This window comes from Schistocerca nitens, chromosome 10 (genome assembly GCF_023898315.1).
Source record: "Schistocerca nitens isolate TAMUIC-IGC-003100 chromosome 10, iqSchNite1.1, whole genome shotgun sequence".
Classification (NCBI taxonomy): Eukaryota; Metazoa; Arthropoda; class Insecta; order Orthoptera; family Acrididae; genus Schistocerca; species Schistocerca nitens.
This window is the reverse complement of record NC_064623.1, coordinates 126,297,053-126,321,524: the sequence shown is the minus strand read 5'-3', so window position 1 is coordinate 126,321,524 and position 24,472 is coordinate 126,297,053. Positions and strand designations below refer to the sequence as shown.

Genomic DNA, 24,472 nt, shown 5'->3' with positions numbered 1-24,472 from the left:
TGGTAGATGCGCAACAGTCTTCCTGTATGTACCGGCATGACTCAGTAATGAGGAAAACAAGAAAGCTGACAAACAGAGCGCTGATGAACGAACCATTTCCACTGATGTAAAGTATCGACACCAGGAATTTGTTACGTTGAGAAAAACCTTTGTTTAAAGGAAACTCTCAACATATAATAAAATTATTTTTCAGTAGCAAGCCAAAGTAAAATTCTTTGTTAGAGTATTGGTCCTCACCAATCAAAATTACAAAAATTTAACTGGAAACTAAAACAACGTAAAATTCCCAAATTCTAAAAAATTTAAAGGTTTTTTCCATTCTTCTCATAGATGAGAAAATTCATGGGTTTCTCCCAGATTTCTTGGTTGTACTGGGGCATGTATGTCCTGGAAAATAAACAGCAGATTTCCACAAGTAGTGGAACTAAACGTCACTTAGTAAATTCTACACTACAATCCCATAAAAAGAACTTAAGTATTCTGTGCGTGTGTGTGTGTGTGTGTGTGTGTGTGTGTGTGTGTGTGTGTGTGTGTGGTGGTATACTGGAGATGGGCAGGCAATATGTTCCCTCCGCAAGCATTATTTCGTAAGGAAGTGAAGGGGATAGGAGCCAGCAAAAACAATACTAGGCAGGCAGAAGTCTCATCTGCAACATTTTCTTCACTACATTTTATTCAGCAATGTGAAAACAAGAACAAAGAGGGGAGAAAAGGTGGGGGAGACAGATGAGAGATAACTGCAGTAAACACACAATTTTAAGCAACTGAAATGATGATAAATGGAGCTTGCTTTAAAATTATTGCATCTCAGGGACAGAACAACAGTGAAACACTTGTAATGACACAGAATTGCTCATACGAAATATACAGCGAGTGCCTCGATATGACAACAGTAGAAAATAATTGAGTACCTATGTAAGTAATCTAACAAAGTGTGTTATTCAATTCACAATTTAGTCAACTGATTGCAGTTGCTGTAGAGCAGTTGCCATGTGCCAGTTTCTGAGTACGGTTTCAGAGGTCTCAGGAAGCTGGAGAAAAAATGGCATGCAGCTGAAGTAGTAGTTACCTGCAGGTTAAGCATCCCGTAACTCCACTTCAGTTTGCTGTAGAATCCAATGCAGTATGAAGTCTAGAATGCTTTTAGAGTATCCAAGGATTTTATATTATTAGTAATTTCTCTTTGAAATGAACTGAGTAAAAAGTGAACCGTTTGGTTAATGTCTGGAGATACTCAGCCTGAAGTAGTTTCAGGTAACATCTGGTTGCAATAACAAGCCTGAACACTATCTTCTTATTCTAGTTAACAGAGGAATTGACAGAAGACGTAAGGTCTGTTTTTGATAGGTAGCAGAACAAGCATTATTTGATATTTACGAGTGTCAAAGCCACACAAGTTAATTAACTGAAAGAAAATATTTATTGAAATTGGATTGCACTGAAACATAGCCAAGGAGAATGGCAGACACACTTAAGGGTTAGCTAGAGTGCAGATTGTGAGGGCATCGTCTTCTGCAACTTTGAACAGCTCATCATCTGAAAGTGAGTCACAGCTTCACACCTTCTCCCAGGTCAGGGACACCAGAGTGCAAATAAAATAGCTATGATAATGTGGCAGAGGGGTGAGGAGGGCAGTGCTGTTGGCACATAACCAGCTACTTTTCAACAAGGCTCTGCGATACCTGCAAAATGCGCAACACACTGAGCACATGCTATCCAGAAAGAACTTCCATCAGCTGGAAACTGGCCCCTAGTACTACACTTGTTGAAACATCAATCTCAATGTTATTTTAATCCAAGTACAGCATTAAATCTTTAACAGGAACCTCCTCGGAGTTGGGAAGAATTTATTGTCAGTCAAGATTCCCTAGTAGAGGTTAACTGAAAGATTATTGGTTATAAGTATAAGGTTCCAAGTCTGAGCATCAGCCCCTACACACATTTACATGCCTATGAAGATTTGTATTAAGGTATACACCACTGTATGTTCATTCGGCCCACAAACATTTCTTGAACAGCAACTATTACTATCATACAAATGAAATATATAGCTTTCTTACAGTAAATTGATTTACTCACACTATCTGTTGGGGTACCTTTTCAGTACCTCCCATCATGGGCTCGAGCACATTTTCTTTGTATGTCTGCGTCCATACACCAATTGGTAACTCTGTTATTTCCACTTTATCCTCCCCTAAGACTGATATCTCACCATAAACAGCATATCTGTTATCAGCAAAAGGCTCAATGACTCCTTTGTAGTTCTTATACCACGGAATCTGAAATAGTGTTTTAATATCAGAACATGTTTAGGCAATCTTAAGTCACTTGTTCATTCCACACATTTCACAGATGCTGGTACTGGTGTCTCAATTCTATAACACCACTTTTTTTGGTGTGTGTGTGTGTGTGTGTGTGTGTGTTTTTTTTTTTTTTTTTTTTGAATGCCATGTAATTAGTAGAATTCAGAAACTACAAAATAAACAAAAAAAGATAATTTATGACACTACATATCGGACCATTTATTAGCAGCTTATGAAACAACTGGAGACAACAGATGCTTAACCCCTTCCTTCATTTGTCAATCTTATGAAGCAGACCAATCAGACCTAGGAGTCCACATGACTCCACTCCATCTTCTAATTAATCTCAGACTAACAGAGCTTCGGAGGAGCTAGTAGTGAACAATAACAGGACAACCGAGAACTAGAGCACAGGTGACACACAAGTATCAAAACAGCTGAATGTTCAACTTTAAGGAATTTAATGTGTCTTTCAGGAAGGTGGAATAAAAGAAAACAGGACAAATAATGCAGTTATGGAGCTACTTTTTCTCATTCTATATTGGGCCTTACTCCCTTTGTAATTTTCACCCACCAAATGCCTGCACAGTCTGAAGCAACAATAAAACTTAGATAAACTCTCTCTGATACAAATACAAGGAGTTACCATGGCTGTATAAAACCCAACAACCTGTTTTGTTATGTGAAATATTTAGAGAATATAAAGAACAAACAAGAAGTTGAGATCTGTGTTAACGGAAAATGGACACTATGAGAAGCAGATTCATCAGGCTACGTAGTGTGGCCATCCCCAGCTCTTAAGGATGATTTGGCTGTTAGAATGCCTAGCATATAGCAAACTGCTTGTTGTGTTTTGCTTCGTTTTGTTTTGTGGGGCAAAAACAATGTCGTAGGCATACATGTCAAAGCTGTAGAACACAGACAAAGAGGAGTTAAGAACGACTACACATCAATCACAGTCAACAGAAGAGAAGACGGCTAAAAAACAGGGACATGGAGAAAGGTTATATAAAATACGCAAAAGAGAAACAGAGAATTGGAACTAAAACTTAAATGGCCTTTGCCATCTTGCTACGATAGATAAAAAGTAAAATGCGGTCAACAGCCCATGCATCTTTCGCTACAATGGCCGACAATGGAGAGAGCAAACAAATGGGAACATGGGCATTACAATGAAATGAATACCCTTATATATATATAATAGAGGGAAACATTCCACATGGGAAAAATATATATATAAAAACAAAGATGTTTTAACTTACCAAATGAGAAAGCGATGGTCTGTGGATAGACAATAAAACACACACACACACACACACACACACACACACACACACACACACACACACATCCATCCGCACGTATACAGACACAGACAGACGTATGTAAATGCAAAGAGGTTGGGCAGAGATGTCAGTCGAGGCGGAAGTACAGAGGCAAAGATGATGTTGAATGACAGGTGATGTACGAGGGGGCAGCAACTTGAAATTAGCGGAGGTTGAGGCCTGGTGGGTAACGAGAAGAGAGAATGTATTTAAAGGCAAGTTCCCATCTCCCGAGTTCTGATAAGTTGGTGTCAGTGGGAAGTATCCAGATAACCCGGACGGTGTAACACTGTGCCAAGATGTGCTGGCCATGCACCAAGGTATGTATAGCCACAGGGTGATCCTCATTACCAACAAACACTGTCTGCCTGTGTCTGTTCATACGAATGGACAGTTTGTTGCTGGTCATTCCTACATATAAGGCTTCACAGTGTAGACTTGTCAGACATCACGTGGGTGCTTTCACATGTGGCTTTGGCTTTGATCGTGTGCACCTTCCAGGTTACAGGATTGGAATAGGTGGTGGTGGGAGGGTGCATGGGACAGGTTTTACACCGGGGGCAGTTACAAGGGTAGGAGCCAGAGGGTAGGGAAGGTTGTTTGGGGATTTCATAGGGATGAACCACATCTCTTCCTCAAAATCACCCTCTCCAAACCTTCCAGGAATTTCTCACTTCCAGCCATGCATCTCAATCTTTCTTGAAAAACCTTAATCCTACTCCCAACATCACCACAGCTGAAGCCCAGGTTATCCATGATCTGAAGGCTGACCGATCCATCATCATTCTTCCGGTTGACAAGAGTTCCACAACCGTGGTACTTGATCATTGGGAGGATGTGGCTGAGGGACTGCGTCAGCTTTCAGAGAACACTACATCCAAAGTTTGCCAAGGTAATCTCATTACTGATGTCCAGGCGGAGCTTCCAAGGAATCCTATAAAACCTTTCACCTGACTCCATCAACCTCCTGGCCCCACCGATACCCAGCATCCCTACCTTCTACCTACTTCCTAAAATTCGCAAACCCACACATCCCGGCCGCCCCATTGTAGCTGGTTACCAAGCCCCCACAGAACGTATCTCTGCCTACGTAGATCAACACCTTCAACCCATTACAGGCAGTCTCCCATCCTTCATCAAAGACACAAAGCACTTTCTCAAATGCCTGGAATCCTTACCCAATCTGTTACCCCTGGAAACCATGCTTGTAACCATTGATACCACTTCCTTATACACAAATATTCCGCACGTCCAGGGCCTCGTTGCGATTGAGCACTTCCTTTCACGCCAATCACCTGCTACCCTACCCAAAACCTCTTTCCTCATTACCTTAGCCAGCTTCATCCTGACCCACAACTTCACTTTTGAAGGCCAGACATACCAACAATTAAGTGAACAGCCATGGGTACCAGGATGGTCCCCTCGTATGCCAACCTATTTATGGGTCGCTTAGAGGAAGCCTTCTTGGTTACCCAAGCCTGCCAACCCAAAGTTTTGTACAGATTTATTGATGACATCTTCATGATCTGGACACTCAGTGAAGAAGAACTCCAGAATTTCCTCTCTAACCTCAACCCCTTTGGTTCCATCAGATTCACTTGGTCCTACTCCAAATCCCATGCCACTTTCCTCAACATTGACCTCCATCTGTCCAATGGCCAGCTTCACACATCCATCCACATCAAACCCACTAACAAGCAACAGTACCTCCATTATGACAGCTGCCACCCATTCCATATCAAACAGACCCTTCCCTACAGCTTAGGTCTTTGTGGCAAACGAATCTGCTCCAGTCCTGAATCCCTGAACCATTACACCAATAACCTGAAAACAGCTTTCACATCGCACAACTACACTCCCGACCTGGTACAGAAGCAAATAGCTAGAACCACTTCCTCATCCCAGAACCTCCCTCAGAAGAACACTGAAAGTGCCCCTTGTGACAGGATACTTTCCGGGACTGGATCAGACTCTGAATGCGGCTCTCCAGCAGGGATATGACTTCCTCAAATCCTGCCCTGAAATGAGATCCATCCTTCATGAAATCCTCCCCACTCCACCAAGAGTGTCTTTCTGCCGTCCACCTAACCTTCGTAACCTCTTGGTTCATCCCTATGAAATCCCCAAACCACCTTCCCTACCCTCTGGCTCCTATCCTTGTAACCACCCCCGGTGTAAAACCTGTCCCATGCACCCTCCCACCACCACCTACTCCAGTCCTGTAGCCCGGAAGGTGTACACGATCAAAGGCAGAGCCACGTGTGAAAGCACCCACGTGAGTTACCAACTGACATGCCTACACTCTGAAGCCTTCTATGTGGGAATGATCAGCAACAAACTGTCCATTCGCATCAATGGACACAGGCAGACAGTGTTTTTTGGTGATGAGGATCACCCTGTGGCGAAACATGCCTTGGTGCACAGCCAGCACGTCTTGGCACAGCCTCGTTCCCTGTCAGACTGATGTGACCAAGACCCCACTATCATCAGAATGTCTCCAAGAGTGAGCAAGTGACAGCTTTCCTTGACCTGTTGCACTAAGGGATGGACGGTGTGCAGCTGACAGAGGCTTTTAAGGGCACAGAGAGCCTGAGCAGATGACAATTGAAAAGCCTGTGTTGCCGGATGATGTATTGCGTGGCCAGATACTGGGCAAAGAGCTCTGCCGAGCAGTGTGCCTGAAGCCAATATCAAAAAACATCAACGCCAATGATGAAGGCACACTTGACACTACAGTCAGTATGAGAACCATCAGCATACACAAAGGTACTGCTGAGAAATTCCATGTGAAGGTCGTGAAACTGAATACGATAAGAGCGAGACTGGAGTACTGTCCTCTGAAAGCGAATGAAGGCCAAGGTGAACAACACCACATGAAGCTACAGTAGCGAAGGGTTCACACCCACCAGAAAGTTGCAGGTATTATGAAGTTTAGTTGCCGGCGCAAGAGCCAAAAGCAAACTCCAGGAGGTAACAGAAGAGGGACGTGTCCCATACTGGCAATGAAAGAAATCATAGAAGTGGGCATAGGATGAGCGGCCACGCATGACAAACAGCATGCATATCTGCTGAGGAGAGAATCACAGCGGTATGACAGTGGTAGCTCGGCAGCTTCTGCATACAGACTCTTAACTGGGCTAGTGTAAAAGTTGCCAGTAGCCAAATGGGCACCACGATGGTGGATAGTATCGAGACGGCATAAGAGGGCAGATGTGCAGATGCATAAACAAAGCACGCATAGTCTAGTTTTGAAAAGACAAGGGAACGGTAAAATGGAAGAGGGTGGTTTGATCTGCACCCAAGGAAGTACCATAGACGACACACGGGACATTGAGTGACAGCATACAGTGGGCTGCCAGGTAAGACACGTGGGAGCACCAAGAGAATTTCGTACGAACAGGAGCCCAGGAATTTCGTAGTATCAACAAACGGAAGAGCAACATACCCAAGACATGAACGCGGAAGAAACCAATTGCACCACCAGAAATTCATACAAATTGTTTTGTCAGTGGAAAAACAAAAGCCACTGTTGATGCTTCACGAGTGAAGACAATAGAGACATCGCTGCAGATGCTTTTCAATGATAGAAGTCCGTGGAGAACTGCAGTAGATGACAAAATCATCAACAAACTGGGAGCCAGAGATTCCCGGTGGGAGACAGGCCATTCTAGGGTTAATGGCAATAGCAAAGACGACTCTCAGGACGGAACCCTGAGACGCACCGTTTTCCTGGATAAAGGTGTCCGACAAGGCAGAACCCATACAAACCTTGAAAACTCAGTGTTTTAAAAATTCCTGAAGGAAACTGGGCAGGCAGCCACGGAAGCCCCACGTGTAAAAAGAGTACAGAAGATACCAGTTATCCAGCAAGCATCATAGCTTTCTCCAAATTGAAAACCATGGCCACGATCTGGGATTTGCACAAAAAACAAGTCACGGCATGGGTGGAAAAAGTGACGGGACGGTCAACTGCAGAATGGCATGCTCAAAATCCACACTGTACAGTGGTTAGTAAATTGCGAGACTAACACCATACCAGTCAGGCATGAACCATACATTTCATCACCTTGCAGGCACAGCTGGTGAGAGAAATGGAGCGCTAGCTAGAAGGATGGTGTTTGTCCTTACTGGACTTAGGTATGATGGATATGACAGTGGCTTCACACCAGCATCTAGGAATTGTAACCTCTACCCAAATTCGGTTTTAGATATTGAGCAGAAAGTGCTTGCCCAGAAGAGAAAGGTGCTGCAACATCTGAATGTTAACATAGTCTGGCCCTGGGGCAGAGGATCTGGATGAACTGCGAGCCTGACCTTGCTCCCTCATAGTAAAGGCGGCCACTGTAGAGAGGGTTATCGCCCGAGCCACCTCTGCTGGTTTCTGATGGAGGAAGACAAGGTGATATTGAGAGCAGCTTGACATCTCCACAAAATGGTGGCCCAAGGTGACGGAGATAGCAAAAGAGCCAACAATGACATAGTCTGCTATTGTCTGGTCAAGAATTGGGGTGGATCTTGGTCCAAGAGAGCTGTCAAGAGGTTGTCCCACGTGACAGAAGAGGGAATGGACCTGGTAAAAGAACTAGTGAATCAAATCCAGCTAGCTTTTTGCTATCCTGAAGAATGTGATGACACTGTGCACAAATCTGTTTATAATGAATGCAGTTTGCCATCATTGTACGGCTGTTAAAAAACGCGTAGAGCACGTCTGAGTGCGAATTGCATCGCGGCATGCCTCCGTCCACCAAGGGACCCAGACACGGTGTTGTAAACAGGAAGTGTGAGGAATGTAATGTTCTGCAGCAGTAAGGATAACGTTTGTAAGATATTCCACCTGGTTGTCACAGCTGGGGAAATGCTGTTCATCGAAGGTCACCAGGGAGCAGTGAAGCTCCAGTCGGCCTTACTAAGCTGTCATTTGGGTGTGCACACAGGTCGGGTAGGAGTCAGCAAATGGACAGCAAATGGGAAATGGTCACTAGTATGTGTCGCAGGGAACAGAGACCACTGGAGACTATAGGCAAGCCGGGCACTGCAGAAGGATACGTCCAAATCTGTATAGGTGTGCATGGAGTCTGAAAGGAACATGGGTGCTCCTGTGTTAAGGCAGAGGAGGTTAGGTTTGTTGAGGTCAGCCAAGAGGGCACATCTGACAGGTTCAGGTTCTGGGAGACCCTAAAGGGGATCGTGTGCATTAAAGTCAGTAAGGGGTGAGGTAGCTGCCCAATAAGCTGGTTTAAGTCTGGCCTGGTGATATCGAATGATGGAGGATTATAAATGGTAGAAAGGGGAAAGGCAAACTGCAGCAGCTTGAAGGCAGGTAGTCACGGAGATGGGTTGACTATGAATGTCAGCCTGTATGAGTAGCGTGACTACTCCACAAGATGGAATGCTGACCTCAGAGAAGGTCAAAACAGACCACGACAAAATGTGAGCATTCAAAGGAGTCATGATGACGCAATTATATTTCCTGAAGGCAGAGCACAAGTGGACACTGCGATTCTAAGGGCAGCCGCAAGACCTCTTTGTTGGATCGAAGGCCGAATGTTCCATTGGAGGGGAATCATAATGAGGAAAAAATGAAGCAGTGTCACCCCAGCAGCTAGAGTGCCAGCCTTCGAAGACTCGCTGCTACAGGGCAGAGAGACAGGAGGAGCCTGCTCCATGAGGTCTACGGAAGCATCAGCATTATTCTGTCGTCGGCCTGTAGAACCTTGCGCAGAAATCACTGTTGGTGGAGTGCACCGGTGACGCGGAGGTCGGTTGGGCAAGATCACGTGGCAAAACCGTCTAGGAGGACCTTCGAGTTGGCAAAGGAGAAGACCGTTTGCCTTTGTTTGACTTCTTCGAGCCTTTCCAGGTAGCACAGGAAGGTGAATGAAGAAAGAAAAAAAGGAACACTGGAGAGTATTCTGATACTGACTACAAAAAATGTAGAATACATTTACAAAAACAGCACAGACATGGTCCCCAAGGGAGGAGAAAAAGAACAGCAGGACAATAGACATGCAGCATGGAAGCGGAAAGATTCTGCAAAGGTTGGGGCACTGTAGTAGCCAAGCACGAACCCACTTAAGAGCAGTGAGCCCATGGGGGGATTGAGGGGGGGCTACCAACTTCTGTGACGAGGGAAAGGCATACATCGGCCAGTCTAAATGCTTCTTGATGTACGGAATAATGAATCCCGTATAAATATGTAGATTAGTGTAAATTTTTGCTCTTTCATCATCAAATCATTAATTTTTTGCAATCGGTTGCAATGTCATTCTCTGGCAAATTTGGTGTGACTAAACATAATGGGGTTGCGTATTGGATTCTGAGAATACTCTTGCTTTTCTTCAAGAAATAAAAGATTTTCATACATTCTTATAGGCTAGTGATGACAGATCACTAGATTACCTCTTTTTGTGCAGAAGGCCACACGACCTGACTTCCTTTACACCTCAGGCAAACTGCTTTGGCATTAGGATTCTGATGAACTGAAGAAAGTTGTATCATCTAAAAAATACAACACATACCAAATGTAAAAGAGAAAACCAACAGCATTGCATCCCACTACTAAACGAAATGTGATGTTCCACGTAGTTCTGTGAATGACTAAACAAGACGAGACGTACTGACATCGGACATGCCCCCGACAGCACTTATGCAGTAATGCAAATTCTGTCTGACCTCAAGTACAGGAATTCACTAATAAGTACATACAGAAGACCTGGAACAGTATACTTTATCTGGCAAACGACATGCTTCATCAATATTTTTTAATGTATTCCAGTGAGAAATTTTTTTCCCAAATTATTCCATAACAAGGACTAAAAATTTAATGTAAAGCTCACCTATCTCTATAACACTTACCATAGGTTTTGGGGCTCCACCATCAATCATTCTCCTCAAATTGTCAATTATTTCCCTGGGATTGTAATTTGGTATCTTTGTCATCCAACCCGTTCCAATGCCATCGGCACCATTAACGAGTATCATTGGTATGACTGGTATGTACCAGACTGGTTCAATTCTTTGGTTGTCATCTGTGTTGTGCTTTAAGAGTGGATCATCATGTTTGTGAAAAATGTGTCTTGCCAGTGGACTGAAACACACACATAGGATGACTCTTGTGAAGAAAAACTGAAATAAACCCTAAATTTATTTCATGCCTATGTTGTAATCTATCAGAATGTTTAAAATCAATTGAAAAATTTCACACACACAACACTAAGAAGCAGGAAATAATTATTTAAATAATCTTTTAATAACATGTTTATAAAATGGACTGGAAGTATGAAAATTTCTCCTAGCACCATACAGATTCCAAACTCCCATATAAGTATCCTGAAAATTTGTGCTTGCAAATTTGTAACAGCTGTTGCAATACTTGTAAAATTTAAAACAAAAAAATGTTGAGTACATGGAATAGACAATAGCAAGGCATGTAGAGAGTAGCTGTCATTGAGAAAAATCATGCACGACACATCTATTGCATGTGACCCACATTTTTTGTTTTAAATTTTGCCTTTTTTAACTAATTTGTGCCTGATTTTATTCTGAGAAGCTCAGTAATGTAAGTAAATACCATAAATGTAAATGTGATTCAAAAAGTACTTTAAGAGAAGCACAGCTGAACAGCAAGAAACACTTCAGCGCGCAATCCGCACGATAGTACTTGTGAATCCGAGTAGGGACTAAAAAAATTTATTTATTAAAAATAGACTTAATATGTATCTTGTGGAAAGAGGGCGTGTAGTTAGGCCGTTGCTCAGAACATATTGTTACATGTAATGAAAATTGCTATTGTAGTGATAACACTGAGTAAAGTATGCGTAATAGTTGCCAAACATTTATGTATACAAATTTTCTGGAAGTGAAGAATAGAAATATCTCATTTTTGGGAAAGGAGGTGAACTTCATTGTCGTCACCGGCTATCAATCGACAGAATTTTAGGTGTACAAAGTTCACTAAAATACAGGAAAGGAAATGCATTCTTTATACTTTTCATTCAATATGTAACAACATCTCAATTTATTAATTACAGTAATTGGATTATGATCTTGTACGATAGTATGGTGCTGAACAACTCCACTGACTAATTTTGATGTAGCAAGACATGTAGTTTGAAGGAAGTTAGTGTACCAAGCAATCTCCTTTTCTAAAAGCAGATTGCTGTTTGATCATATTTACTTACAACAGTGGTCCCTTAGGTATTATAAGCTACAAAAACTTGAGCTCAAAGCTATCTGCAATACGGCAAAGTAACCAAGAGTCGTACTTTAAATCTTTAAGAACAATAACTTCCTCCAAATTATAATACATCAACTGGTGCAGAAGCTGATCATTTAAGGAGGCAGCAACCAAAATTCAGGTACCAGTTATGACTTGAAGTAAAGTCTCAATCAAAATCAATCTCTCCCTCTCCACAGACACATATAAATATTGAGAATTACCTATTTTCAGAATTACATGTATGGGGTTAGGAGAAATAATTTTATGCTTCTTAGTCCATTTTAAGAACAACTTATGTTAAAAATTAATTTATATGATTATTTCCGATTTCTACCACTGCCAATGTTATAATATCCATGTCACTGCAACAAGTGTGGAATACACATACTATAAAATACTGATAATTCATCTATGTACTCCCATATGAATTATAGCTAAACAGTAGTTGGAGGTTGAGAAGGGGGAACAACACGCACATTGCACATGAATCATTTTTCTGGAATGGAGACCAACGAGTGTTGATTTTACGTTGTAAAAAAAAAAAAAAAGTAGTTAAGAGATTTGTACACGACATTTTGGTGTTAATTTCCAAATTGGCACAGCAGCCTTAAAAGGCAGGTTATATAACAAAAACTAATCTGAGAGGCATTCAAAAGTTATTACAAAGGACATTAAGACAAGTTCTAGTAACTTTTCAGCACTGAATGAGAGCAAAAAAGCATACTTCTTCAGTATAAAATGACAGTCACCTCAGCATGGTGAATATGTATCTTGGACTGGCAGAGTCCTTCCCACCATTAAGACGGGTGCCAAACTGACCGATTGGCTGCAGCAAGTTGATGTTGTTACTACCCACAAAGTTCTGAGCCAGGTTGATAATCGTCGACATGAGTGACTGTTCGCCATGGTGGTATGCTGAGTGTTCAGCCACAGAGCCTGCCAACTGTGCGACTTTCACCTCCCTCTTGTCATTTCGTTTCAAGCAGGTAAACAGCACCTGTAACAATGATGTGCATATTATTATAAATTAACACTGCAACAGTAAACGTTTTTCAACACACACCAAACTGTGATCTTACAAAATAATGTATCTGACGCGAGAGAGAGACTGCGAGAGAGAGAGACTGCGAGAGAGAGAGAGAGAGTGAGAGAGAGAGAGAGAGAGTGAGAGAGAGAGAGAGAGAGTGAGAGAGAGAGAGAGAGAGTGAGAGAGAGTGAGAGAGAGTGAGAGAGAGTGAGAGAGAGTGAGAGAGAGTGAGAGAGAGTGAGAGAGAGTGAGAGAGAGTGAGAGAGAGTGAGAGAGAGTGAGAGTGAGAGAGAGTGAGAGAGAGAGAGAATGAGAGAGTGAGAGAGTGTGCGAGAGAGAGTGTGCGAGAGAGAGAGAGAGAGAGAGAGTGTGAGAGAGATTGCGAGAGAGAGAGATTGCGAGAGAGAGAGATTGCGAGAGAGAGAGATTGCGAGAGAGAGAGATTGCGAGAGAGAGAGAGATTGCGAGAGAGAGAGAGATTGCGAGAGAGAGAGAGATTGCGAGAGAGAGAGAGATTGCGAGAGAGAGAGAGATTGCGAGAGAGAGAGAGATTGCGAGAGAGAGAGAGATTGCGAGAGAGAGAGAGATTGCGAGAGAGAGAGAGATTGCGAGAGAGAGAGAGATTGCGAGAGAGAGAGAGATTGCGAGAAAGAGAGAGATTGCGAGAGAGAGAGAGATTGCGAGAGAGAGAGAGATTGCGAGAGAGAGAGAGATTGCGAGAGAGAGAGAGATTGCGAGAGAGAGAGAGATTGCGAGAGAGAGAGAGATTGCGAGAGAGAGAGAGATTGCGAGAGAGAGAGAGATTGCGAGAGAGAGAGAGATTGCGAGAGAGAGAGAGATTGCGAGAGAGAGAGAGATTGCGAGAGAGAGAGAGATTGCGAGAGAGAGAGATTGCGAGAGAGAGAGATTGCGAGAGAGAGAGATTGTGAGAGAGAGAGATTGCGAGAGAGAGAGATTGCGAGAGAGAGAGATTGCGAGAGAGAGAGATTGCGAGAGAGAGAGAGATTGCGAGAGAGAGAGAGAGATTGCGAGAGAGAGAGAGATTGCGAGAGAGAGAGAGATTGCGAGAGAGAGAGAGAGATTGCGAGAGAGAGAGAGAGATTGCGAGAGAGAGAGAGAGATTGCGAGAGAGAGAGAGAGATTGCGAGAGAGAGAGAGAGAGAGATTGCGAGAGAGAGAGAGAGATTGCGAGAGAGAGAGAGAGATTGCGAGAGAGAGAGAGAGAGATTGCGAGAGAGAGAGAGAGAGAGATTGCGAGAGAGAGAGAGAGAGATTGCGAGAGAGAGAGAGAGAGATTGCGAGAGAGAGAGAGAGAGATTGCGAGAGAGAGAGAGAGATTGCGAGAGAGAGAGAGAGATTGCGAGAGAGAGAGAGAGATTGCGAGAGAGAGAGAGAGATTGCGAGAGAGAGAGAGAGATTGCGAGAGAGAGAGAGCGATTGCGAGAGAGAGAGAGAGAGAGATTGCGAGAGAGAGAGAGAGAGATTGCGAGAGAGAGAGAGAGAGATTGCGAGAGAGAGAGAGAGATTGCGAGAGAGAGAGAGAGATTGCGAGAGAGAGAGAGAGATTGCGAGAGAGAGAGAGAGATTGCGAGAGAGAGAGAGAGATTGCGAGAGAGAGAGAGAGATTGCGAGAGAGAGAGAGAGATTGCGAGAGAGAGAGAGAGAGATTGCGAGAGAGAGAGAGAGAGATTGCGAGAGAGAGAGAGAGATTGCGAGAGAGAGAGAGAGATTGCGAGAGAGAGAGAGAGATTGCGAGAGAGAGAGAGAGAGATTGCGAGAGAGAGAGAGAGATTGCGAGAGAGAGAGAGAGATTGCGAGAGAGAGAGAGAGATTGCGAGAGAGAGAGAGAGATTGCGAGAGAGAGAGAGAGATTGCGAGAGAGAGAGAGAGATTGCGAGAGAGAGAGAGAGATTGCGAGAGAGAGAGAGAGATTGCGAGAGAGAGAGAGAGATTGCGAGAGAGAGAGAGAGATTGCGAGAGAGAGAGAGAGATTGCGAGAGAGAGAGAGAGATTGCGAGAGAGAGAGAGAGATTGCGAGAGAGAGAGATTGCGAGAGAGAGAGATTGCGAGAGAGAGAGATTGCGAGAGAGAGAGATTGCGAGAGAGAGAGAGAGATTGCGAGAGAGAGAGAGAGATTGCGAGAGAGAGAGAGAGATTGCGAGAGAGAGAGAGAGATTGCGAGAGAGAGAGAGATTGCGAGAGAGAGAGAGATTGCGAGAGAGAGAGAGAGATTGCGAGAGAGAGAGAGAGATTGCGAGAGAGAGAGAGAGATTGCGAGAGAGAGAGAGATTGCGAGAGAGAGAGAGAGATTGCGAGAGAGAGAGAGAGAGAGATTGCGAGAGAGAGAGAGAGAGAGATTGCGAGAGAGAGAGAGAGAGAGAGATTGCGAGAGAGAGAGAGAGAGATTGCGAGAGAGAGAGAGAGAGATTGCGAGAGAGAGAGAGAGAGATTGCGAGAGAGAGAGAGAGAGATTGCGAGAGAGAGAGAGAGAGATTGCGAGAGAGAGAGAGATTGCGAGAGAGAGAGAGATTGCGAGAGAGAGAGAGATTGCGAGAGAGAGAGAGATTGCGAGAGAGAGAGAGATTGCGAGAGAGAGAGAGATTGCGAGAGAGAGAGAGATTGCGAGAGAGAGAGAGATTGCGAGAGAGAGAGAGATTGCGAGAGAGAGAGAGATTGCGAGAGAGAGAGAGATTGCGAGAGAGAGAGAGAGATTGCGAGAGAGAGAGAGAGAGAGATTGCGAGAGAGAGAGAGATTGCGAGAGAGAGAGAGAGAGAGATTGCGAGAGAGAGAGAGAGAGAGAGATTGCGAGAGAGAGAGAGAGAGAGAGAGAGATTGCGAGAGAGTTTCCCGTCTTCTCTCTGAAAAAAAAAAACTATTATAGCTGTTGCCGACTGCCCTTTCGTTAATTGTTGCTTTTATAAAAATTGTTTTTGCTCCTTCTGGTTTATTTAATTATTTTTAATTATTATTGGCGTAACAACGCATATATGGAAAGAGTGACGTGAAATTCTTTTAACAATGCTGTGCTTTTAATTGCTTTATCATCGTTACCTTTTTTAGCAAAATAAAAATGATGGAAGTATTATTGTTCTGAATCTGGCCTACAATTTAAAGAACGATTTTTTAGTAACTGCAACTCATGCTAAGTATCAATATATCTTTCCTACTTCGTAATTATTCAAAGTTGAAATTAATGTCCTATGATCTCTGATGTTACAGTTCGTACGATCGTTCTCAAATACAAGTTTGCAGTGGATTTTATTTCTTACTAAAATGCTATTTCATACCACGGCTAGCCCAAGAACATGAGACTCTCATTAAAGAAAATTACGTATTCACTATAAAATTTAGCCAGATCAGAACGGAGCACAGCAAGTTTCCTATCAGATTCTTTAGGTACATAAAATTATTTGCACTGAAAATTATATCCTATCAGCAGCCCGCGTCAACCTGCAACACATCATAAAATCTGCTGATCTTCACTGCCAACCTGGGAGCTAAAAGAAATAATATTATTTTTTACTATTATTTTACCGCTTCCTTGGGGTATACTCGACTATATTGTAAGTCGTTTAAATACGCCGCGGCAGCGGCTCTTCTTTCTCCACACAGCTCAGCTCCACAGATAATATTTTTATATGGCTGAAAAATATCTTAACAGGATGGGATAATAGGCAGGCACACTTTAACATTTAAGTAATACAAGTTTTCATTTAAACAACTCTATTTAAACATTTAAATATCTTAATAATTACAGACCTGTGTACATTCACGCGCAATGGCGTCCAATTCACAATCTCGACAAAAGAATGCTACCTTCACGCTCTCTACGACAACAACAGGAGATCTTTATCTCGCAGCTTTCAGATTAAGAAGACAAAGACATTGCTTTACATCATGCCTTATATACAAATTCATTTGGTGATCTTTGTACAACATTTATCTTCTGTGTCGGTCTTATTACTCGCCGACACAGACGTTCTCAAAAATAAAAAATAAAGAAAATAATACATAATTTTACATAATGACACAATATGACACATCTAATATTTTAATTATTACATAATATATTGTCTTTGTTTATTACAAGACGTTACACTGCCCCCTGGCAGCATTTGACTAACGATGAAAATGTTCGGCAATATGCTGCCACTAACGTCTGTCTTGTTTATGGTTTATTACTTTGGTTGGAACATTCACTTTACACTACTCAGTTCTTTTACACTGTAGGTTTAATTACACTTCGTATACTGTTCTTACACTTTGCGAGGTGACCGTTAACCTAGTCCCAGGGTCATTACATTTATTTGGCTCCCCCATTCGGGCTACGTGCGATCAGAAAACCTGGGAAAACTGCGCCGGAGCCATGGTCATCTCACGAAAAGTTTAGACTCTATTCAATGTCCACATATAACAAAGGCTATTTGTGATAGCATGCTACACTTTTAGTCTCTTTGTTATCAATATACTACTTGTATTTTGGATTGTTATGAAAGTCACTTATTACACATTTTTACAATAGTATAATGAACCGTCTTTGCACTTACTCGCGACAGTTGGTTTAAAATGTCTAGCATTCGTGCGAGTATCTTTCATTAACATGACGCAAACATATTATATCGATACATCACTAAATCCATGAATATTGTGAGTTCGTGTTGGATAACAACAAAAAAAATGTTTATCACGTCATTGCGTGTCCATTAAACACCATTCATGTTAGCACATTATACATATAGTTAATAGTCCATTTGAATGACAACAATGTGGTATGGAGCTGGCGGCGCGAAGCAATTGTTGAGTAGCGTCGTCTGGAACGCCGCGTACCGACGGCCGCTGGGTTCGACGACCGGCTCTCAATAACAGTGAGGTCGTGCTAGCGTGGCGTCCAAGCAGTCGCGAACCGCGCTGAACCATTCGCTGTTGTCGGCGAGTGGCAGTGGTTTACCGCAACCGGCTGGATGGCGGCACGGCACTCGTCTCTGCTTCTCCGCATGGCTCCCCGTCGTGGCGCATGAAACAAACATTCCACAACGGTGTACTGTCTTTAAGGACACAGATTACTAGCTGTGGAAGAAGAGGCAATTTGTTAAAAGCGTTTATTGTTCAGTAAGCCGTCGCTTCACTGGTATGCACAGGATGTTTTGGCGTGATAACAGGTTTTTTGTGGCATCGTGACACTGGTATTCAGAGTTCGTCACACGCACATTGTACTACACGTTTTCATTCACTTCCACGGTTGATGCACTGCCAGAGCGTCTTTCAACACGCGAAAATGGTTCGTTACACTCATAGTACATGTCTCCGTTGAGCGATGTTTGTGTAAATCGTCTCCGAACGGATCAATAACTACTGTTTTTATACACTGTCTATTGTTCGTTGAGCGCTGCACTAGGACAGTCTATCACTCAACACTAGATTTATCGACGTATATATTGGTGCAGATACAACAGTCATTTTCTGTCCCTACTACACACAATATTCCGTCCTGTCCTTAAGTGTTTATGCACACAGTTTATTTTTTAACACCTTTTAACTGTTCTTTGCATAGTCACTCTGATTTACATAGCATTTATTTGTTTTCACTTTATCACAACATACTCTTCATATTGTTGCTAGGCGTATTTGGCCCTTTTGTAAATTTTTTTTTTTTTTTTTTTTAACGGTGTGTGAATTTTTTTTTTTTTTTTTTAATACATATTTTTTTTTTCTTAGTGTAGCTTGCCTGATTATCACCCATCTATCAAACAGATTTTACCATGTGCATGACAGCTTGACTCGGGCATATTGTTCAATAAATACTTCGTTCAGCAATAACATTATTTTTAATGATTTTTCCTATATGACTACAGTGTAGGTTCTGCATTGTCTGACTTAACTCGCGTATCGCGTAATGAATATTCAAGGTCGTGTACCAAGTACACAGGCTTCAATTGAAGCATTGCTACATACAGAACGGAGTTTCCACGGAACGGGCTCGTTTTTAATTAGGTTCTGCTCCAGTGTCGTTCTCAAATCACTACTGGCAGCCAACATCACATTACATCATTGTTGCATATTGCAAAGTCAATATCTGGCTAGTAAAGACTCTCTCTCTCAGGGTTTCTTATCCTAATACAATTACAGCAATTCCCTTACTCTATAAGATTGCATCATTAATTGCACTTACACACTACACATAGAAAATGGTTCAAGAAATTACTCCTTTATACAACAAGAAAATTGTTCATTTTTTAATAAGTACATAATATCTTAATGACTAATTGTCTGTAAACAAAATCTGTCCTGTGTAAGCTATTGCTCACTTTCTGATTCCACTTCTTCCCAACTTCATTACACACAAATTTCTTTCTAAATACTAACACACTTATATTCTAAAACACAATTAAAATCTTTTTACACCTATTACTCTTTATATGTTATGTGTCACTGAATAAATAACTTCACGTCTTTACGTGGATATAATCCTTTGATCTTCCCCGTATGGGGATGTGCTAACAAATAGCTACATTCATGTGGCACGCCTATTACTTTAAAGGGTCCTGAATATAGCAATTGCCACTTACTATTCTGTTTTAAGGTGGCTGAGGATTTAGGGTGGTTACGAATGAGTACTAGGTCTCCTACATTATATTTCTGTTCGTTTGTTACTCCTCGGTCGTATTTCCTTTTCCTCTTTGCTGCACAGTTGGTTAGTCTGTTCCATATCTTTTTCATCTTTTCTTCCCTTGTTTCTGCCTTAGCTGGCAATCTCGGCAACGGCGTGAGCCATTCATTCGGTGTCTCCTTAAATCCATTCAATATCTCTACCGGTGGATAGCCTGTACTTGAATGGGGTGTTAAATTGTGTATTTCTACAAATTTCGGTACTAGCTCTGGCCATTTAGTATGTCGGTTTCCTATGTAGATTCTAAGGAACTTATTCAATTCTTTGAATATTCTTTCAACTAGGCTTGCTTCTGGATGGAATCGGGATACCAGAATGTGCTGTATATTTTGTTCCCGTAAGTAATTTTTCCAAGTTCGACCCGTGAAATAAGAGGCATTATCAGTTGTTATGGCTTCGGGTTTTCCCACTTTAGGCAAATATTCTTGACTGATCCGCCTGACCATGGTTTTGGCAGTAGCTGATTTTATGCAATAAATTGCCAAGTGTTTGGAAAAAATATCGTACATGGCCAGTATATATTTCATACCTCCTCTGGCCATGGGATAGGGACCTGCCACATCTACCGATACTATTTGAAGTGGCCTGAGAGGAACTATAGGGTGTAGTTCAAACTTGGTGGATCTATTGTAATGTTTCGCTTTTTGACATATCACGCAAGTTCTAACTGTTGTCTGAATATGGTGTTTCATACGGGGAAAGTAGCAGTATCTCGCCATGATCTCTGCACACTTTCCAATCCCTGCATGGCCCCATGCCAAGTGTGTGTGCCATATCATAACTTTTACTGACTGGCTGGGTATACATACTGCCCAGCAGTCTTCTTTCGTGCTAATTTTATGATACAAAATATGGTTCACTATTTTAAAATCTTGCTCACCTCTATTGTTAACCCCCTCTTCAATATCATTAATAATTTTTCTCCACATCGGATCTGATCTTTGTAACTCGAACATGTTTTTACATATATATAAAAAATCTTTCATGTAAGTGTTGTCACGCACTAACAACACTTTATATTCCGCGGATTGCTCTAACATTTCTGCTAACTCCGGTAATCCTGCCGGCAGTCGTGACAGAGCATCCGCTATTACGTTATCTTGGCCTTTAATGTACCTGATCTTTATCCTATATTCCTGTAAGACAAGCATCCATCTCCTCAGTCTGGTATGGAACAGCTTGCATGACATTAAAAAACTTAACGCTTGGTGGTCACTATAGACTCTAATCTCCTTCCCTTGTAGATAATAATTGAACTTTTTGACAGCCCAGACTACTGCAAGTGCTTCGAGTTCAGTTGCCGAGTAGGCTCTCTCGCAGCTAGTTAACGTCCTACTGGCGAAGCCGATAACTTTTATTGTTGTTGGGTCGTTTCCTTCTTCCCACTGAAACAAGCACGCGCCCAAGCCATAAGAACATGAATCCGTCGCGAGACAAAAATCTTTGGACAGATCGGGGTGCTGCAAAATATTCGCATTCAGTAGGGCGGTTTTAATCGCTTCGAAGGCTTGTTGACATTTGTCATTCCAAACCCATTGCACATTTTTTCGTAATAGATTTAGTAGTGACGCGTCATTTAACAGCTGATTGGGCACGAACCTCCTGAAAAAAGACGTCAGCCCAAGGAACGCTTTCAATTGTCTCTTAGTGCAGAGGCTTGGAAATTGTCAGATCGCCTCTAATTTTTTGTTGTCCGGACTGATACCGAGTGGTGTAATAAGATGGCCTAAAAATTTAATTTTGTTTCTGCCAAATTTTGACTTTTCGAGGTTTGCTGTCACCCCTGCTTGCCTAAATCTCTCTAGTACTCTGTGCAACAATTCCATGTGTTCGTCCCAAGTAGCAGTCGCGATTACCAAATCATCTACATATACCGTAATTTTTTCCAATAGGTCTGGACCCAGTACGGTGTCTAGTGCAGTAATAAACACTCCAGCACTCACATTCAATCCGAAGGGAAGCACCTTGAATTGGTAACTTCGCCCCCCGAATATGAAAGCTGTGTACTTCCTGGATTCCGGCGTAAGGGGAATTTGCCAATATGAACTTTTTAGATCGATCGAGGTCAAGTACTGCACTCCATGAAATTTCTGTATTTGCTCGTCTAAATTCTCTGGACGAGTCCGGACAGGTATGATAATTTTGTTAATGTCCCTAGCATCTAACACTAGCCTGATTTTTCCATTGGCTTTCGCCACTGCTACAAGAGGACTACTGTATGGAGAGAAGGAGGGCTCTATGATATCCCACTCTAACATCTTTCGAATTTCTTTAGCTACTAATTCCCTCCTCGACCAAGGGATGGAGTAGGTTGCGCGACAGTATGTATTATGGGGTATCACCTCTATGTGATAGTGGTACCCTTTGACTATTCCTGGACGGTCGGTAAATACCATAGTATATTCCGATAGCAGCTGCGTCAACTGTTGCTTTTGCGTATCATTTAAACCTTCCGATTCGTGCACTTTAGTCTGAAATGCCTCAACATTTGTTTCGAAATTTTGATCCTCTAAATTCGGGTAATAGAGGTCTGTTGCATGTGAAAAATCATCGATGTGTAGTACCCAAGGGTTCCTACCTTTGATATCGATTCGATTACAGCACGGCACAAGTACCTCCTTCGATTTCATCATAGATAATTCAATCCTTCTACCCCTATTAATTATGCTTAGTTTCCCCACGGAGAGGTCGATCAATGCGTCCCTCTCACGGAGAAAATCTACTCCCAGAATGCAGGCCACCTTCAATCCTTTAACCACGAGGAACGAGCTCACTATGGCTTCGCCCTCCTTATAAATCTCCACCTGCACCTGGTACTTAACTGATTGGCTCTGTGCACTAATGGCTCCAGACACCTTACAATTATTAACCGGGAAGGTCGGAATACTATGTCCCTTTCCCAGTGCTTTAAATAGCTCCATACTCATCACACTTACTGAGGCACCTGTGTCGATAATTATGTTTACTGCAACATCATTGATTCTAGCTTCAATAATAGCTTGCACATTTTCGTTATTATCCTTCTTACATTCGTGCGGTTCGTTCAGCAGATCTTTATCCATACTGACACCTTCGTTGTATCGCAGCATGCGTATCCCAGGTCTATTACCGTTATTACTCGAGTTGCTCTCACTCCATCCCTCGGCCGTCGATGGAGAGCATATCGAGGCCGATTCTAGTTTGTTGGATTAGTTACTTGGGAGGTACTTGGACGGCTATTGTCCGCGACCTCCACTATATGTACGTTCTGATTTGTAGTCCGCCACGGCTGCGCAATAGGCGCGTTTTGCGGTGGTGGTCTATTGTTGTCATACCGGTCACTAGCCTGTCGCTCTGGGCTTCTACACTGATTCTGTTGCCAATTTCGATTACTATCATTATAATTACTCTGCCACTGACCTCGCGCATTTTTCCAGCGGTTGGTCCCTGACATTCCGGATTCGTATCTGTCGTCAAATCGACGCTTTTTGTTATAATTTGGTTGTCCATACCCGTTTTGGCCTCTACCGTTACTACCATTTTGCGATTGTTCTTGTCGCTTGCTACCACCCCCACCATTTCTATGGTTGTGGTTCTGTGCACTACTGTTTCTGTCGTGATTACATCCTGACCCATTATTCCGCAAATGGTCGCACGCCGATTTTACATCTTCCTGTATCAAATCTATGGAATCTAGGACCGACAGGAAGTTTTCCATGTCGCTTTCTGGTACATGTATTAACTTCTCCTTGATCTGAATTGGTAAATGGGATTTGAGTAGTCTTATTATGTCTCTCGGTGATATAGGCTCGTCCCAGTAGCGTGTTTTGTTTATATATTTTTCAAAGTACCGCCTCAAATTCCCAAGACGGGGTGAGTACGGTTCGGGATTATATACCTCTTTTCTTAGTCGCTCTTGTATACAAGGCGACCAATATTTCGATAAAAATGCCCTTTCAAACTGTTCGTATGTCTTGCAGCTGTCTGCTACTTCTGTAGCCCACAGTGCTGCGTCACCTTGAATGTACGACATTACGTATTGTATTTTCTGTGTTTCGTTCCATACACTGGGTAAGATATTTTTAAAGCTTTTTATAAATACTACTGGGTGTACTGATTTCCTTTCAGTAGTAAATGTTTGAAATTGTCTATTTTTAATTAAACTTTCTTCCACTAATATTTTTGAACTACATGGGTTTGCTGCTGGGACATATGCTGTGTGCTCCGAACCGGAGCTACAGCTCTTCGCATTATCGACTACAGATTCCCCATTGTTGTATCGCATATAAGTTTGTGCGTTGCCAAAACCATGGGCTGTTGGCGACAGAGGTTCCTGTTCCACTTGTTTCCTGCTTTGTGCTAAACCCTTCTCCAGATCGGATATCCGTTTGTTAACATTCACTTGCCACTGCGGAATATCCTCACTGAGTATTTGTTTAATGGTTTGCACATCGTTCTGTACCTGACTATTTACGGCGGTACTGAACGATTCTGAATCTCTATTTGCTATTGCTGCTTCTACTTTAGAATTAATATTCGTGTCAATCTCAGTCTCCTTCACTTCTAGCCATGAGTTAAATTCTGTTTCAATTTTATTTGCCTGTTCATTCCACTTCTGCTCTACAAGCTGTGTGGAATCTATTTCTAGCTTTTCTACTCTGTTGGCTAAGACACCTATTTCATCTACCATGTTAGTGTTTGCGACTTGCAGGTGGGTGACCTGTTCAGTCAGCTCCTGCACGGCCTTAGGTATTGACTCATAATTCTTTTTCATATCTGCTATCTCTTTTTTCATACTTTCTATCGATTGCACAAGTTGCTGGTCTCGCTCAGCTAGCTGTTCAAGTAACTTTTCCTCTTGCTGACGAGCTCGCTCAGCCTGCTGGGCAAGTAAATTTTCTGTTAACTGGCGATCTCGCTCAGCTTGCTGGGCAAGTAAATTTTCTGCTAGC

At 42.5% G+C, this 24,472-nt stretch overlaps 1 protein-coding gene across 1 annotated transcript in view; it reads right to left on the bottom strand.

Moving 5' to 3' along the window:
* The window catches only part of LOC126210389 (DNA topoisomerase 2-like), a 173,359-nt gene that overhangs the window by 71,228 nt on the left and 77,659 nt on the right, over window positions 1–24,472 (bottom strand). Inside the window, exons 14-16 of the mRNA XM_049939618.1 lie at window positions 12,596–12,843; window positions 10,484–10,715; window positions 2,080–2,279 (exon numbers count right to left, since the gene is read on the bottom strand). Coding sequence (XP_049795575.1) covers window positions 2,080–2,279; window positions 10,484–10,715; window positions 12,596–12,843 — 680 coding nt within the window. The remainder of the gene's footprint in view (window positions 1–2,079; window positions 2,280–10,483; window positions 10,716–12,595; window positions 12,844–24,472) is intronic.